This window comes from Acinonyx jubatus, chromosome B1 (assembly GCF_027475565.1).
Source record: "Acinonyx jubatus isolate Ajub_Pintada_27869175 chromosome B1, VMU_Ajub_asm_v1.0, whole genome shotgun sequence".
NCBI classification, from domain to species: Eukaryota; Metazoa; Chordata; class Mammalia; order Carnivora; family Felidae; genus Acinonyx; species Acinonyx jubatus.
In genome coordinates, this window is record NC_069382.1 from 146,171,221 (window position 1) to 146,191,062 (window position 19,842).

At 33.7% G+C, this 19,842-nt stretch overlaps 1 protein-coding gene across 5 annotated transcripts in view; it reads left to right on the plus strand.

The window, feature by feature from the left end:
* The window catches only part of LOC106977026 (UDP-glucuronosyltransferase 2A1), a 52,562-nt gene that overhangs the window by 17,557 nt on the left and 15,163 nt on the right, over positions 1–19,842 (plus strand). Inside the window, exon 1 of one of the 5 annotated variants that reach the window (XM_015074498.3) lies at positions 13,474–14,252. The exons of the other annotated variants lie outside the window; for them this stretch is intronic. Coding sequence (XP_014929984.1) covers positions 13,529–14,252 — 724 coding nt within the window. The 5' untranslated portion in view covers positions 13,474–13,528. Of the gene's footprint in view, positions 1–13,473; positions 14,253–19,842 lie in introns of those variants that run through there. 5 annotated transcript variants of the gene reach the window in all.

Consider the following 19,842-nt stretch of genomic DNA (forward strand, 5'->3'; position numbering starts at 1 on the left):
AACAATTGCCAAGACCAATATCAAGCAGCTTTGATTCTGTTTTCTTCTAGGAGTTTTATGGTTTTAGGTCTTATATTTGTCTTTACCATTTTTGTGAGTGATGTAAGATAGGAATCCAATTTCAGTCATTTGCATATGAATATCCAGTTGTCCCAGCTTCCTTTCCTTAAGAGATTATCTTATCTCTATTGAGTATTTGTGGTTCCCCTGTCAAATATTAGTTAACCATAGATGCATGGGTTTATTTCTGAGTTCTCAATTCTGATCTATTAGTCTATGTGTCTGTTTTTATATCAGTATCATATTAATTACTGTACCTTATAAATACAGTTTAACATCAAGAAGTGTGATCCCTCCAACTTTGATCCTTTTTTCTTGGGATTACTCTGGCTATTCAGGGTATTTTATGGTTCTATACAAATTTTAGGATTGCTTTTTCTATTTCTATAAAAAATGGAATTGGAATCTTAATAAGAATTTGCTTGTATCTGTAGATTGCTTTGAGTAGTATGTATATTTTAACCATACTCACTTTTATAATCCTGAACATAGGATACCTTTCCCTTTATTTGTGTCTTCTTCAATTTTTTCATCAATGTTTTAAAGTTCTCCATGTATAATTAAGGGTCTAAATGTGAAACCTGAAACCACAAAAATCCTAGAAGAGAGCACAGGTAGCAATTTCTCTGACATCAATCATAGCAACAGTTTTGTAGAAATGTCTCCTCAGGGAAGAGAAACAAAAGAAAAAAAAAAAAACTATTACAACTACATCAAAATAAAAAGCTTCTGTGCAGTGAAGGAAACCCTCAACAAACCTAAAAGGCAACCTACGGAATGAGAGAAGATATTGGCAAATGATATATCCAATAAAGGGTTAGTATCCAAAATCTATAAAGAATTCATATTAACTCAACCCCCCCCAAAACAAATAATCCAATTAAAATTAGGCAGAAGACATGAACAGACATTTCTCCAAAGAGGACATACAGATGATCAACAGACACATTAAAAAGATAAGCAACGTCACTCATCATCAGGCAAATGCAAATCAAAACCAGGTGAGGTAAGGTATCACTTCACACCTGTCAGAATGGCTAAAATCAAAACCGCAAGAAACAAGTGTTGGCAAGGATAAAGACAAAAAGGAAAGCTTATGCACTGTTAATGAGATGCAAACTGTCACAGCCACTGTGGAAAACAGTATAGAGGTTTCTCAAAAAATTAAAAGTAGAACTTCCATATGATCCAGTAATTCCACTACTAGTTATTTACCCAAAGAATATGAAAACACTAATTCAAAAAAATACATGCATCCCTATGTTTATTGCAGCATTATTTATAACAGCCAAATTATGGAAGCAACCCAAGTATCCACTAATAGATGAATGGGTAAAGAAGATGTGCTATACATATACACAATGGAACACTCTCCAGCCATGAAAAATAATGAAATCTTGCCATTTGCAACAATTTGGACAGATCTAGAGGGTATGATGCTAAGCAAAATAAGTTAGAGCAGGACAAATACTGTATGACTTCACTTATATGTGGAATTTAAAAAACAAAACCAAGAAGAAAAGAGACTCTTAACTATAAAGAACAAACTGATGGTTACTGGAGGAGAGTTGGTGGGGACTGGAGTGATAGATGAAATAGGTGATGGGGAATTAAAAGTACACTTCTCATGATGAACACTGTATGTTAACTATACTGTAATTAAATGTAAAAATAATAAAGTTTTCCGAGTACAAATTTTTTACTTTCTTGGTTAAATTTATTCCTAAGTATTTTATTATTTTTGATGCTGTTGCAAATAGGATAAAAATAATTTTTAATTAATTTTACAGTTAGAAGGTGTCCTCAGGTCTACAATGGGTCTCTTGTAGACAGCATATAGATGGATTTTTTAATCCATTCTGATACCCTATCTCTTTTGATTGGAGCATTTAGCCCATTTACATTCAACGTTATTATTGAAAGATATGGATTTAGTGTCGTTGTGTTATCTGAAGGTTTCATGCTTGTGGTGACGTCTCTGGTCCTTTGTAGCCTGTACAGTGTTCCACTCACAGAGTCCCCCTTAGGATCTCTTGCAGGGCTGGTTTAGTGGTCATGAACTCCTTCAGTTTTTGTTTGTCTGGGAAAGCCTTTAATCTTAAGCCTTAAGATTCACTCTCTTAACAAGTTTCAAGTATACAACACAGTATTGTTAACTGTAGTTAGTTTGCTACATATTACTTCCCCATTATTTATTTTATAAGTAGAAGTTTGTACCTTTTGACCCCCCTTACTTATTTTACCCACTCTGTGCCTTCAGTAGCCACCAACTTTTCTCTGTATCTATAAACTTGTTGTTTGTTGTTGTTATTTTCTACATACAAGTAAGATCATACAGTATTTGTCTTTCACTGTCTAATTTGTTTCACTTAGCATGATACCCATAAGGTCCATCCATATTGCTGTGAACTCTTTGTTCTGTGATTTAACCTTTTAGCATGCTGAATGGTGAGGGACACACAACTCGGGAGATTGACCCACAAAGATATGAGAGAGACAACTGCAAAACATGCATGTGATGACCTCTAGGATAAGCTCACCCTCTGATGAGTCTGATTCACATGAACATGAACAAAGCCAGCCTAGAAAAGCTCTCTAGTCTAAAGCAGAATTGGGAGCAGAGTCAAAGTTAAATAGAAAGTTGTTTTAAGACTCTAAATCATTCAATAATGGAAAACTAATAAAAATACTTCTAGCTTTTAGGTACTCCATTTGTTAAATCCTAGAACTCTACTTTGCTGTCTCTACATATGCACTTTTTTTGCACTTCAGTATCTGATGATGTGCTATAAATGTTTACCAATTGGCTTTCTATGGTGAAAAAAGAAAAAAAAACACTTTTGCATAGCATTTACCAATATCTGTGGTGTAAAACCTTCCACCTTGACTAGTTTCAAGCTATTTGTTATATAACAAGCAACTTGGCAAAACACATGGAAGTTAACAATTAACTTTCATTAACCTGCAATAGCCAGGTACAGATAATCTCTAGCATATCCATTTATGACACCAGCATTGATCCATTCAGATGCCCAAAGTTCATGGACATAAGTCTTATTATGCTGAAAAATAGTCTTTGCTCCAACACATGCCACAGACTAACATCTGGGCCTATGGATATTATACCCAGAGATTTCTTTATATAACAAACTATAAACTTATACCAATTATGTGTTTAGTAAAGCAGAAGCTTCTCTCTTGGAGAAATCTGTTCCTCAAGAGAAATCTTGGGCAATAAATAAATGCCCTCCTCTGTAGAACATTTTTATAGCCATAGAACTCCCATCTCCTCTTACATACATACATTTTTAAAATACATCATTTTTTACTCTTCAAGAAAATTGTCACTTTTTAAATATTTCTGAAAAGTTAAATGGATACAATAACTCTCTTTCCCAATGTCTTCCAAGATACTACTAAAAAGTTTACCTTCTAGGAAGGATCATGTTCCAGAAAAAATAATATGCAATCTAACAATACTACAATGAAGAACTAGTTCAACAACTTACTAATCTAGAACACTGCCACAGGATACTTGAAATTTCAAAAAAAGTCTTTTATGCACTAGATACCTATATAAAAGAGAAGAAAAAAAGAAAATGAAAAGTAACAATTGATTATTTCATGCAGTAGTCTTAATTTCCTTTATTTAAAAATTAGTAATTACTTTTAGGGGCACTTGGGTGGCTTAGTTGGTTAAGCATCCAACTCTTGATTTCAGCTCAGGTCATGATCTCATGGTTCATGAGACTGGGCCTTATGTCAGGCTCCACGCTGAGTGTGGAGCCTGCTTGAGATTCTCTCTCTCCCTCTCTCTCTCCCTCCCCCACCCTGCACTTGCGCACTCTCTCTCAAAATAAACATTTTAATATATATAAAAACACAAATTAAAAATAGTAATTACTTTTAGAATTTAGTATTTTTGGATCAGGTCAACTGTTCTGCATGTTACAGGCCTTTTACTGCTTATATATTTCCCTAATAATGTAAATGTGCACTAAACTTGACATGTCAGACCATGTAGATACTATCAAAATACAAACACAAAGACAATCACACTTTTTATTAACTTTTGACAATGGGCATCCAAGGAAATACTGGCTCTCTGATGTATCACACTCTTCTAGCCCTCAAAGGTAATAGAAGCTCAATACCTGACCATGTTTTATATTTCATGAAGGTAACATTTCAAACGGAAGTTCAAAAAAATATTTTAATCCACATGTTAATTTAATGATGCTATAATAAAATAATGCCACTTAGAGATTAGGAAGGAATTTCCTCCAGTTACGGGAAAATTTGTACTACACTTTAGTACGTGTGCCTCACTAAACTAACAAACTTAATTCTTTTTAACTTTGTAATATTATGCTATGTCTTCCCTCTTGGAAACAATCCATGAAAGAAATAGTTTTTAAGCTGGGCTTCATTAAAAACTTCTGCTCTGTGGAAGACAATGTCAAGAGAATGAGAATGCAAGCTATAGACTGGGAGAAAATATTTGCAAAGGACATGCCTGATAAAGAACAATTGTAAGTATAAAAAGAATTCTTAAAACTCAACATTAAGAAAACATATAACCCAATGAAAATATGGTTCAAAGACATTAACAGACACCTTGCCAAAGACATACAGGTGGCAAATAAGCATAGGAAAAGATGCTCCACATCATTTGTCATTAGAGAAATTCAAATTAAAATGATAATTAGATACTACTACACACCTCGTAGAATGGCCAAAATCTGGAACACAAACTACAGCCACATGCTGGTGAAGATGGGCAGGAACAGGAATCACTCTAGGTATTTACCCAAAGAATACAAAATACAAATTCAAAGGGATATTATGCGCCCTGATATTTATAGCAGCATTATCTATAGTAGCCAAATAATGGAATATATATACTCAGCCATATATATATACAATGGAATATGACTCATCCATAAAAAAGAATGAAATCTTGCCATTTGTAATGACATGGATGGAGCTAACAAACATAATGCTAAGCGAAATAGGTCAGTCAAGCACAAATATCATATGATTTCACTCACATGTGGAATTTAAGAAATAAAACAAATGACAAAGGGGAGAAAAAAGAGGGGGCAAACCAAGAAACAGACCCTTAACTATAGAGAACCAACTGGTGGTTACCAGAGGAGAGGTGAGTTGGGGAATGGGTGAAATAGGTAATGGGGATTAAGGAGTGTACTTGTTGTGGTAAGCACTGGCTGTTATATGGAAGTGTTGAGCCACTGAATTGTACACCTGAAACTGATATTACACTGCATGTTAACCAACTAGAATTTAATAAAAACTTAAAATTAAAAAAAATTTAAACTCAGGTTATATTTACTGCACCTTTTAAACTCTACACTGTGTATCCTTCTATGTATTTACTCCACATCTTTCTAAACTAAGCCAACTAAATAAAAATCAACATTTAACTTTCATTTATTTCTCATACTAAGCATTATATTTTTCTTGTCTGTCGATTTTTGTTGATTTTATGATTATGTTAATGATACTTTTGTTCAAAATAATATTATGAATTCTGTCGTATTTTGGAATGTGGAAGTGTCTCTGACCTATTTCTCAATATTGATGTCTAGGTGGTTAATCTGTGGATGGCATACTTTCTTTTGGCATTATCTTCAGTTTAGTATTAAAATATATAGTGATTTAACCCTCTGCTGAAGCATCTTCCTAAATATTTCTGTTAGTATTACAATTTTCACAACATACTAACAAAATATCATTAACTCCATTTTTATGGATCATGAAATAAAGGCTAAGATTTAGTAACTCTCATTCATAAACATCATTTTGTACAGTGTATAAACAGAGTTCTCTTTATCTCCAAAGTCCACCCAACTAATTTCACTAAAGACCTTATATGAATCCCCATGGTTCTAGGATTAACACGAGCCTTATTTCCCTGCTTTTAGGAAAATAAACCAGTGGAAAAGCACCCCCCCCCAAAAAAAAATCATTTGGTATTGGTCATGTAACACTCATTTTCTTTTACAGAATAGGAAAATAACACTATATTCTTTCACAAGGGAACAGTAAAGAAAGTTATATTAATGTTTGTCTATAACTGGGGTGTGAGGGATCCAATACAGAAAGCAGATACCAATTATTAATAGTGTTTAGGTAACATTGTTAGCTCTGACACATAGTCACGGATTCTTTAGCAAACACCACCATGTAGTAATTTTGCACATATGTATGTGTAATTGAAGTATAATGTAAATGTGTGTGTGTGTGTGTGTGTGTGTGTGTGTGTAAACAGCATGCACACGCACTGTAGTAGCTGTTCCCCAGTGATTTCTCCAGGGGATTGTAAGATTGCATTCATGGTTTTGTCCTCACTAAGTAATTCCATGCCACTAACAAAATATTTGAGGTGTATAATTTTAATATGTCCTTGACAACTCAGCTATAATCAATGCTTTTAATCAGTTTAGTTATTGAATATTTATATCATTTTATTTGCATTCCTCTTGGTGTTTATTTAGATGCTTATTTTGTAATTCCTTGTTTATAATATTTTTCTACTTGGAGTGAGGGAGATCCATATTTGGAGTGACTTGTAGGAATTCAGAATTGAAATTGTAAATATAAAATCTGCATAACTGTAATGAAGCTTATAAAAAGTAGGAGATGATATAGTAAGGGTGTGAAAAAATGATAGCTTATGGTCCTGGGGAAATGACAAATATAGCTTTGGCATAGTCAGCATGAGACTATAACTAGAAGGAGGTGGAAGAGGAGAACCATGGGGAGTAAAGACCACCCAGAGAACATTTGGGGAGAAGGAAACTTTGTAAGGGTCTTGATGTATATGGTCCTACTCCAGCTGTCTCAGAAATATAAGAGAAAAATACAGGAGAATGTATATGAGTAGATTGAGCTGTTACTATTGGTAAATCTTCTTTAAAACAAAGAGAAAGGTAAGACTCTACTAGGGTAAAGTCTCATTAAAGTTGCAACTTATTAGGTTGGATTTGAGATAATTTCTTTTTATATTATCCTCAATATCTTTTTATGAATATAATTTATTGTCAAATTGGCTTACATACAACACCCAGTGCTCATCCCAACAAGTGCCCCCCTCAATGCCCATCACCCATTTTCCCCTCTTCCCCACCCCTGTCCACCCTCAGTTTGTTCTCTGTATTTAAGAGTTTCTTATGGTTCGCCTCCCTCCTCTGTTTGTGACTATTTTTTTTCTCCTTTCCTTCCCCCATGGTCTTCGGTTAAGTTTTTCAAGGTCCACATATGAGTGAAAATACATGATATCTGTCCTTCTCTGATGAATGGATAAAGAAGATAATCTTCAATATCTACTCAAAGTCACGTTTAAGTCTGGGAAATAAATTAAAATAGTTTCCATGCTGTTTTTGGAATACTTGCTATAAATACACATTCAAGGTTAAGGGGTTTAGAGAAAACATTTTACAAAGAAATTGACATTGCAGTCATGAACTGCATTGTTTTAATAAATTATCCATTATGGTTTACTTCTTATTCTAATGATTTACTGATTCCAAAATCATCAGTATTATATATGTGTGTGTATCTATGTTCATAGTGATGTTCATATTGTTTTTTAAAGTTGAACATATCTATCTACATAAAGTATTATGTCTTATATAATATTACATATAGAATACCCTATGTAATATCATATCTAGTTAAACATGCATATGTGCGACTTAAAAAATAATACATATGTATGACATCTTCTAATATATGTAAAATTATATATATTAAATATATAATTATAAATTTATGAATTACATAATTAAAATATCTATATATTTTATAATTTATAATAATTTACGTATATAAATTTAAATCTTGACTCTGTGCAAAGCTATAACTTGGCAGTGGCTGTAGGTTTCTTTGAATTTCAATATGGCAGTCACATTCTTTTTAATTCTTAGGTATTTAATATATTTTTCTTATGATTAGTGAGATTTTCCATTTAATATTAAATAGAAGTTGGTATTATAGGGCAGTCTCATATTTTATTTCATTTGATTACTATTATTCTTTAATTTATATATTTAAATTCATGTTAGTTAACATTCAGTGTAATCTTGGTTTCAATGATTCATCACTTACCTATAACACCCAGTGTTCATCTCAAGTGCACTCCCTAATGCCCATCACCCATTTAGCCCATCCCCATCCATCTCCACTCCAGCGACCATCAGTTTGTTCTCTGTATTTAAGTCTTTTATGGTTTGCCTCCCTCTCTGTTTTTACCTTATTTTTCCTTCCTTTCCCCTATGTTCACCTGTTTTGTTTCTTAAATTCCACATATCAGGGAAATCATATGATGTCTGTCTTTCTCTGACTGATTTATTTTGCTTAGCATAATACTCTAGTTCAATTCATGTTGTTGCAAATGGCAAGATTTCATTCTTTTTGATTGCCAAGTAATATTCCCGTGTGTGTGTGTGTGTGTGTGTGTGTATCCATCCCACATCTTTCTTATCCATTCATCAGTCCATGGGCATTTGAATTTTTTCCATAATTTGGCTGTTGTTGATAGAGCTGCTATTGGGGTGCATGTACCCCTTCAAATCAGCATTTTTGTATCCTTTGGATAAATACCTAGTAGTACATTTTGCTCATGTGTTGATAGAAATAGAAATACCTTTGTATTCACGAGTGATTATAGATTCTGAATATGTTTCTATTTCAATATTTTCCTATAAGACTGTACTGTTTTTTTGGTGTGGGGGGGGATGAATGAAATGAATATTTCTTCCTCTTCCTTCCCACCAACCTTTGGAATAAAGATTTATTACCTGTAATTTTGCTAGTGTATACCTGTAAAATCATATGGGAGTAGTATTCTCTCCATGCAAAGGAATTTGACTGCTGTCTCTGTTCTTTTAACAAATGAATCTATATGGCAAATATTTTACTCTGGTTGCAAAAAAATTTTTTACAGGTCTATAGACTAGCAATTCTGAAACTATTTTATGTGTCTACTAAAACTGATCAAATAAGTAAGCATAAAGTGGTATTGGAGACAGGTTTCTCACTGTTTAAAGGACTTGGGAATAAACAGAGAAGGCTAGATATAGAAACAACTATAGATAGGGATTTATAATAGTATTAGGATGTGCAATTATATTTGCTTGTTTATTTTCTGATTAAAACTAACATGTCAGTAGCAATGAACACATTTAGCATTCTCATCTTGATTTTTAAAGGCCATTCTCTACTAAAATGAAACAGTGTTCCTTGGAGACATGGTTGATTTTAAGGTTGAGGCAGTGAAAATAGTAACTAAGCCTGAAATATCTTATAGTAATAGAAAGTGAAAATTGCTTTAAAAGAATGGGGTCATATCAAAAGGAAATAGGAAACAATATATGGAAAAGTTTCCAAAATCTGGGACAAACTGAATAATAAAAATAAATAATGACAATAGCTGAGAGGCCCCTGGGGGGGTCTTCAGTTGGTTAAGCATCTGACTCGTGGTTCTGACTCACAGTTCCTGAGTTGGAGCCCTGCGTCGGGCTCTACCCTGACAGCACAGAACTGCTTGGGATTTTTCTCTCTCCCTCTCTCTCTGCCCTTCCCTGGCTTGCTCTCTCTCAAAAAATAAATTGAAAAAAATTTTAAATAATGATAATAGCTAGATAAAATATATAAAATAAAATAAATTTATATGCATTATACTGATATGCATAAATAAATTAATAAACAGGCTATTTCTTAAATGCCAATTAAAAATAGAAAGAATGATGGGGCGCCTGGGTGGCTCACTGGGTTAAGAGTCCGACTTCGGCTCAGGGTCATGATCTCATGGTTCATGCATTGGAGTCCCGCACAGGCTTGGTGCTGACAGCTCAGAGCCTGGAGCCTGTTTCAGATTCTGTGTCTCCCTCTCTCTCTACCTCTCCCTTCTTCACACACTATCTCTCTCTCCTTCAAAAAGAAACATTAAAAAAATTAAAAATAGAAAGAGTGAAAAATGTTTATGTTGTTAATAATAACATTTTACATAAGCATAATAAAATGATCAAAACTAGGATTCTTATTAAATGTCAATTATCTTTCTAATTTTTTTCTTTCCAGTAAATAATGCAGGTTCCCCTCTTGCATTTATTTGTCCAGGGTCCTTACTTTTTTCCAACTTGTGATAGTTCACACAGTCTTTCTTTGCCTCTTGTTTATGAAGAGTATGAGGCATTATACATATATAAATATAATTTATATTTATATATATATATATTTATATATTTATATATTTAAATTCATGTTAGTTAGCATTCAGTGTAATCTTGGTTTCAATGATTCATCACTTACATATATATATATATATATATACACACACACATATATATATATATATATATAATATCCTTCAATTTGGGTTTTCTGATATATTCTCACGATTAGAGTGGGATTCTACATTTTCGGTAAGAATACTACAGAAGCAATCTGTGTCCTTCACAGGGTGGCATATCTGGAGGTACATAATATAAATCGATTATCACTATTGATGATAATTTTTATAATTTATATAGGATAGTTTCTGCCAGGATTCTTCCTATGTAATTAATACATGTCTTGTAGGGAGATACTGTGAGACCATGCAAATTATACTAACCATATGTTTGCACATATTTTTGCAATCCTTTACAGTAAAATTCCAGTTAGTAACTACATAAGGAATCATGAAAATGGTAATTCACCATTAGGCCAACACAATAGTGATAGAGTAATAATTACTGCAGGGTATAAAGAAGTCTCAATACTTCACTTGTAACTTTTTTGTCTAAAATTATTAAAAAATTAAAAGAAACTGGAAGATATGTTTGAGAGAACTAAAATTTAAGGCTTGGTTTTGCAGTCTGGTTGCATGAAGAAGAGCCAGCTTTAAAGAGTAGAAAAGGAGTTGAGAGAGGAGACACCAAGTAGGTCAAACCAACGTTTGGATGCAGATATCTTAGTTTAATCTCCATGTCTCTTAACCATTCTATCCTATTTCGTATTTCATGTGTTTTTATTCAGAACTTAATTCTAAAGATATCTTTAAGATTTCTCTTCTGGGTTATGTTTTATTTCTACAGGGGTATCTAATTTACTCTTTACTATATCTATTCAGTTTTAAATTTCATTTGTTGAATTTGTAATTTCTAGAAATTATTTTTGGTTCTTTAGTAATTTTTCACAATTATTCTTTTTGTTTTGGTTTTTTTTTAATTTATTTATTTTGACAGAGAGTATTTTAGAGAGAGAGCACAAATGGGGGAGGGGTAGAGAGAGGGAGAGACAGAACCCCAAGCAGTCTCAGTGCCATCAGCAAAGAGCTGGATGGAGGTCTCAAACTCACAAACCATGAGATCACAACCAGAGCCCAGATCAAGAGTCTGATGCTTAAGCGATTGAATCACCCAGGTGTCCCGGCAATTATTCTTTTTAATCTCTTGCTCCTTATGCTTTTAGGCTTTGCTTTCATAATCTTAAACACTGAAAAAAATAATTATATACTTCATTTCAAATAATAATTCAAATCACTGTGTTAGTATTTATGGTCTCTGTTTCTGTTAATATTTATGGTCTCTGTTAATATTTATGGATCTCAGTCATGAAGCCTCCTTTCCTTATAAACAAATTCTGATTATGCAGGATTGGCTGGAGATTTGACGCTAGATTTATCTTTGCATCTTTTAAACAATTCTACTTTGGGTCTTCTTTTTGGCGCAACAGAAAAATTCTCAAGGGACTTGAAATTTCAGTATGTCCCTGTCAATTTATCTAATTGAATATAATTTTGTCACTGAATATAACATTGATATAACTATTTACACTTCTTAGAACATAGATACATTAGTATTCTCTTTTACTTCCAAATGATACTTTTCAACCTGGTGGCTACCAACCACTCTTAAAGACTTAGCTAAAGCATTATTGCATTATTCTCTTCTTCTAGTAAGCAACCTCCTTCGTGGGCTTGCCTTCCTCAACTCGTTCTGACCATCTAAGATCCATCTCCATTATATTTATAGAATAAGTATTGGTTCCAATGACATTTTCTGCAGTAATCTGTGAACTCATTTTGAACCTGAGGTGGTCTTTCTTGTTTATGCCCTGTGCATAATATAGAATCTGGCATACACTATGCGCTAAAAACGTGTTTTTTGGAGGTATGAAATATTAAAGGATTTGTAGAAGAGCTGAAATTGGGTTAAAGTATAGATGGATGATTGCACACAACATCTACACTTCTAAATTTTACCCCTCCCTTGAGATTGTAGTGTTCACAGCCCAATTAATATTTCCACAGACATGTCCAATTATTAACTCACACACTGAAGGTCAAAAACCTTTCCATAGCTACTACTTATCTAACATTTTGTGGTTTTGCTAGTCATTATCCATTACTCCAGTTGGTCAAACTACAAACTGAGCACTTCTTTGTTTTTTAAGACTCATTCTGTGATTTCCATTCACAAACCAATATTATATTTTCCCTGACACTCATCAAATCTTGTTTTCCTAATATTTACTTTTAGCCTCTTACAGATTGTTTTTTCCCTACCACTCAAATCCTATTTAGATTCTGGAAGAGTTTTATTATAGGACACATATGATCATTTTCTGGACATGATTTGAAAATCTGAGTAGAGCTCTTTTGTGGAAATTAAAATTGAACCCAGAGTATAGCACTCAAGACTCTCCAAAGTGCTCTGTTTTAACTAGTATTTTCTTTGTCTATACTGTTCTGTGTTAGCCTTGACTCTATGCATACTGAACTGATAACTGCATACTTAAATGGCCATCATTTCCACATCATCATTCTTTTTCTCCTTGTCTTCCATTCACCTTCAGAACCCATCTTCTGTCATGTTCGCTACTGGGCTCAATGAAAGGCACCCATATCCTGAAGCTTTGTGAGATTTTTTTTCCACATTGGAGTGATAGCATCTTCTGGAGCCTGGAAATATTGTACCTTAGTATAATATTTAGTATACTCTCCCTATTGTTATTGTGATGTGATGTGATGTGTGCATCTTGTCCATATACTATCATACAACCAACTTTATGTCAAGACCTACATTTTTGTTTTCCCAAATTATCAATCATCATGTTCCATAAGATATACCATATTATTTACTAGACTTTCTTAAATGGGTTCTATTGTAATTAGAAATTGTCCATTAAAAAGTATCATTTTTATTTTAATATATTTAAAATGAACTCCTAAAATGCTGCAGCCATTTCCTCCAGAATATTTAAATATTTCATGCATTCTCCTAACAAATATCCTATAGTACTGTGCCCAGTGCACGCTATTGACAAAGTTCTCTACACGGTAGCATTTCCTAACTCTAGAAATTAATTTTTAACTTCATCTGTATCTAAACTGCGTCTTCAGCTCTGTGCTCTGCAAACATTTAACCTCTGCAGAGCAGTGTCTGAGGGAACCGCTGTCATGGTCCCTAAGAAATGGATTTCAGCAATTGTGCTGCTGCAGCTCTGCTACGCTGGCTGTGGACTCTGTGGGAAGGTCCTGGTGTGGCCCTGTGACATGAGCCACTGGCTCAACCTAAAGATCATACTAGAGGAACTCACAGAAAGGGGCCACGAGGTAACTGTGTTGGTGTCTCCACAGAGTTTCATCATCGACTACAGCAAGCCTTCTGCAATGAACTTTGAGGTGGTCCCTGTGCCACAAAACAGAGAGACTGCTGAGAAAACGCTAAATGACTTTTTAGATATAGCTGCTAATGTTATGCCAACATTGTCACTCTGGCAGTCAGCAATGAAACTGCAACAATTCCTTCTTCAAATAACTGGACATTTAAAACTCCAGTGTGAGAGTGTAGTCTACAACCAGTCAATGATGAAGAAACTCCAGGAAACCAACTACAATGTAATGGTCATAGACCCGGTGTTACCCTGTGGAGAGCTGATTGCTGAGTTGCTGGAAGTCCCTTTTGTGTATACACTAAGGTATTCCATGGGTTACACGCTGGAAAAAAATTGTGGGAAACTTCCGGTTCCACTTTCCTATGTGCCTGTTACTATGGCGGCACTATCAGACAGAATGACCTTTCTGGAAAGGGTAAAAAATTTAATGTTCTCCACTTTCTTTGACTTCTGGATCCAACAATATGATACTCAGCTTTGGGACCAGTTTTACAGTGATGCATTAGGTAAGAGAGTGCTCCTCATTCTAAAGGAGTTAGGAAACTTAGGTGGTTTAAGAAAAGCCTAGGAAAATGAAAAGAGTGTATTTTTAAAAGTTTCACTTTCACATAAAACTTCACAAGTGATATCAATGATTGTTATCAACAACCAATTGGGATGGAGAGGCAATAAAAGTCTTGGTTACCCTTTCTTTAAAGTCATCTAACCATTTTGTAAGAAACCTTGATACTTAAAGATTGTTATCAAAACAAAACAAAATATGAAACACACTAATAAATGTCAACCTAATGGAAGATGTATTTTTTGTCCAATATAGGGTATCACAAAAAAGTCTTGTATACTGAGTTTTCGTAGTGGAGGAGATTTGACTTTTTATTGGTCAAAAAAGTGTAACGTTTGTTGTAAGAATAATATAATCTCCTTGCCTTATTCCAGTAATAAACTGAAAACTGAGCTATATTAACAATGGGATTAACTTTGCATGTAATTTATTTTGCCTGAATTGTTTCCCACAAATTTTGAGAATCATGGATTATTACATTCAAAATTTATAGTATTCTCTGTGTTGAATCTGAGTCCCTGACATTCTTACCCCTTTTGTAAATTTGGGATGAAGCTTCAGTAAGTCTTAAGTGAATTGTTTCATCGTAGCTAGTCATACTGAAAAGTTTCCTAGGATGCTTTGTACTTCTTCGGTAAGTACTACACAGAAACCTGAACGATGAAATGGAAAACTGTAAAAAATTATAGCTTTAGGTGTTGAAAGAAGCATGTTTTTTTTAACTTCACTACTTACATATATATTCCATCTATTTTTAATAGTTTGCATTTTTCTATCAGGAATGGTTTTGCTTTGTTATTTTTACACAGATAGCTCTCATTTGATTCCATCAATATTAACTAATTTAACTCTCTGATTGTATTAGTTTTGTAGGTCTGCCACAACTAAATACCGCAGACTAAGTGGCAGAAACAACAGAAATTTGTTTTCTCATAGTTTGGATGCTAGAAGTCCATAACCAAGGTGTTGTCAGGCCAGTTTCTCTTCAGGCCTGTCTCCTAGCTTGTAATGTGACCACTTTTTTTGCTATGTTCTCTCATGGTATTTCCTCTGTGTATATATAATCCCAGTGTCTCCTCCTCTTCTTATAAGAAGACCAGTGATATTGGATTAAGGCCCACTCTTAGGACCTCACTTAAGCTTGATTACATCTTTAAAGGACTTAACTCAAAATATAATCAGATTTCAATACATGAGTGTTAGAGGAACACAAGTCAGTCCATAACACTGACTTCCCAGTAGATACCTTTTTTCACAAACGTATATTCAAAGGAAGGCACTTTAAAAATCCTGAGGTTTATACATGATTTAAATCTATACTATGCCAATTTCACAGTAAATAATTTAAGCACCAGAAACACTACCTGGGTGTAGGCAGTGTGTTGGGCTCTATGGATTTAAAGTAAATCAGACAGTATCTTGGGCTCAATTCTATTGTCAGAAAAGAAATGCAAGACATAAAAACATAAATATATTCTGAAAACTAAGGATGTTTTCCTAGTTCTAATCAATAAGATTTTAGGACATTTGTCATATTATGCATAAATAGGGGAAAGTTATAAGATTCTGTATGTATAAATTTTATGCATTAAATGTAGTCCTTAGGATCTATGGTAATTTTTAAACTCTATCATCTTTGACAGGTTTTTTTGTTTGTTTGTTTCATTGTGTACTTTTGTTGATTTTCATTCTCTCATTTTCTTTATCAGGAAATTCTGAATGCACCATAAATATGATTTAATTCTCAATCTCGTAATAAAAGATAACTAATACAAATGGCTAAAAAATTCAAACGGAACAAAAATATATATAGTGAATAATAACTGGCTTCATATTTCTTCTACATAAGTATTATTAACTATTCCTGTCATTACAGCAAGATATTATCTATGCATCATTAAGCATAAGTATTTATATATGTCTTTTTTTTTCTTTTTTGCCAATAGAAGCAATTATTAAATATTCATTTTGCTTTTCTTTTTAACAAATATATATTTGGCACAGAATATTTTAAGATCTGCATTATTCTTTACATTGACTTAATTGTAGTGATGTCAATGGATCTAACAAATCATTAAACTATTCATTCAATATCTACTCTCCTAGCAACTATCAAGTATATAATACAATATTGTTAACTATAGTGACTATGTTGAATAATAGATCCCCAGAACTTCCTCATCTTGTGGTTGGAATTTTGTACCTTTTGACCAACAATCCCCATTTGCCCCAGCCCCGAGCACTGTTAACCAGCATTCTACTCTCGTTCCCGAGTTTGGTTTATGTTAAGTGAAATAAACCAGACAGAGAAAGACAAATACAATATAATTTCAGTTACCTGTGAAAAAAGCAAACAAACAAAATAACAAGGTCATAAACAGAACAGATTGGTCATTACCAAAGCAGGGGTGGGGGCTGGGTAAAATGGGTGAAAGGAGACAAAAGGTACAAACTTGCAGTTGTAAAATAAAAAGTCGTGAAAATGTAATGTACAGCATGGCGACTATAGTTAATAATACTACATAGCATATTTGAAAGTTGTTGACAAAGTAGGTCTTAAAAGTTGTCATCAAAAGAAAAAAATTCTGTAACTACGTATGGTTGTGGATGTAAACTAGGTGTCGTGTTGACCATTTAGCAATATATGCAAATATGAAATCACCACGTTGTACATCTGAAATTAATACAATGTATGCCAATTATACCTCAATATAAAAAAGGAAAAGAAAGATCTAAAATCAATAATCTAAATTTCCACCTTGGAAAACTAGCAAAAGAAGAGTAAATTAAATTCAAAGTAAGCAGAAGAAAATAAATAATAAGAATTAAAGCAGAAATCAATGAAACAGAAAACAGGAAATCAATAGAAAAAATCAAGGAAATAAAAATGTGATATGTTGAAAAGATCAATAAAATTGATCAGACTCTAGCCAACCTAAACAAAATAAAAAACTTAAAAGAAAGGATATCACTACAGATGCTATGGACATTAAAAAGGATAACAAGTGAACACTATGAATAATTATTTGCCCACAAATTCCATGAAAAACCTTGAAATACATAATTTGCCAAATCTCACACGAGGACAAGTAGACAATCTAAATAATCCTGTATCTATTAAATTGGGTTAATAATTACTCATCCAAGACAGAAAGCACCAGGCTGTTTGTTGGTGAATTTTACTAAATATTTATTTTTTTCTTAAATGTTTATTTATTTATTTTGATAGAGAGACAGAGAAAGAGGCAGAGAAAGAGGGAGAGAGGATTCCAAGCAGGCTCCATGCTCAGCATGGAGCCCAACATGGGGCTCAGTCCCATGACCATGAGATCATGACCTGAGCCGAAACCAAGAGTCAGATGCTTAACTGACTGAGCCTCCCAGCTGCCCCCTCTACAAAATATTTAATAATGACATTATACTAATTTTCTATAATCACTTTTAGAGGATAGAAGCAGAGGGAATACTTCCTAAGTCATTCTGTGGTGCCAGTGTTGCCAAATATCAAAACCAGACAAAAACATTACAGCAAAGGAAACTATAGACCAATACTTCTCATAAACATAGATCCAAAATCCTTAACAAAATATTAGCAAAGTGAATCCAACAATGTATAAAAAAAATTATATACCATCATCAGGTAGGATTTACTCTAAGTATGCAAGACCAGTTCACCATTCAAAAATCAATTAATGTTACCCATCACATCAAGAGACTAAAAAAACAAAACAAACAAACAAACAAACAAAAAAAAACACAAGAGGATATCAATAGATGCAGAAAAAGTATTTGTTAAAATCCAACCCCAATTCATGTTAAAAAATTCTCAGTAAATTAGGACTCTCATAGTGTTGTGGTCTGAAAATATACATGGTACAATTTTGTATTTGTTGAGGGATGATTGCGCCCTAGTATATGATCTATTCTGGAGAACGTTCCATGTGCACTGGAGAAGAATGTGTATTCTGCTGCTTTAGGATGAAATGTTCTGAATATATCTGTTAAGTCCATCCGGTCCAGTGTGTCATTCAAAACCATTATTTTCTTGTTGATTTTCTGCTTAGATGAACTTTGCATCTGTAAGTGGGTGTTGAAGTCCCCTACTATTATGGTATTATTGTCAATGTGTTTCTTTATGCTTGTGATTAGTTGATTTATATATTTGCATGCTTACACATGGGGGCACAAACGTTTAGAATTTTTAGGTATTCTGGGTGGATAGACCTCTTAACTATGATATAACACCCTTCTTCAACTCTTGTTACCATCTTAATTTTAAAACTTAGATTGTCTGATATAAGTATGACAATTTTGGCTTTCTCTTGGCTACCATTAGCATGATAGATGGTTCTCCATCCCCTTACTTTCAATCTGAAGGTGTCTTTAGGTCTAAAATGGATCTCTTGTAAACAATATATAGATGGATCTTGTTTTCTTATCCTTCTGTTATCCTATGTCTTTTGATTGGAGCATTTAGTCCATTGACATTTAGAGTCGGTACTGAAAGATATGAATTTATTGCCATTGTGTACCCTATAGAGTTGGAGTCACTGGTGATGTTCTCTGGTGCTTATTAGTCTTTGATGCTTTGGGACTTTTTGTTTTGTTTTGTTTCATCGTTTCTTCCTTCAGAGAGTCCCCCTTAAAATTTCTTGCAGGGCTGGTGTAGTGGTGACAAACTCCTTTAGTTTTTGTTTGTGTGGGAAACTCTTTATCTCTCCTTCTATTTTGAATGACAGCCTTGCTAGGTAAAGAATTCTTGGCTGCATTTTTTCAGATTCACCATGTTAAATATATTCTGCCCCTCCCTTCCGACCTGCCAAGTTTCTGTGGATAAGTCTGCAATGATATTGATCTGTCTTCCCTTGTAGATTAAGGACTTTTTTCCCTTGCTTCTTTCATGATTCTTTCCTTCTCTGTGTATTTTGTGAATTTCGCTATGATATGCCTTGTCGATGGTTGTTTTTTGTCTAATCTAATGGGGGTTCTCTGTGCTTTCTGGATTTGGATGCTGTGTCTTCCCCCAGGTTAGGAAAGTTTTCTACTGTGATTTGCTCATATAAAACTTGTACCCCTTTTTTTCTCGGTTCACCTTCTGGGAACCCAATGATTCAAATGTTATTCCTTTTTCAATGAGGCAGCGAGTTCTCTAGCTTTTATATCACACTCTTTTACTTTAGTTTCCCTCTTTTTTTCTGCTTCATTTTTCTCCATAAGTTCGTGTCCTATACTGCTGATTCACTGTTCTGTTTTATCCATCCTTGCCACCATGGCATCCATTTGAGATCGCAGCTCAGTTATAACGTTTTTTATTTCGTCCTGACTAAATAATCCTTTATCTCCCAGAAAGGGATTCTACACTTTTTTTCAATCCGAGCTAGTATTCTAATTATGATTCTAAATTCTGGTTCAGACATCTTGTTCATATGTGTTTTGATTAAGTCCCTGGCTTTCATTTCCTCCTATTCTTTCTTTTGGAGTGAACTCCTTTGCTTCATCATTTTTAAGGAAGAAAAAGAATAAAATAAATAAAA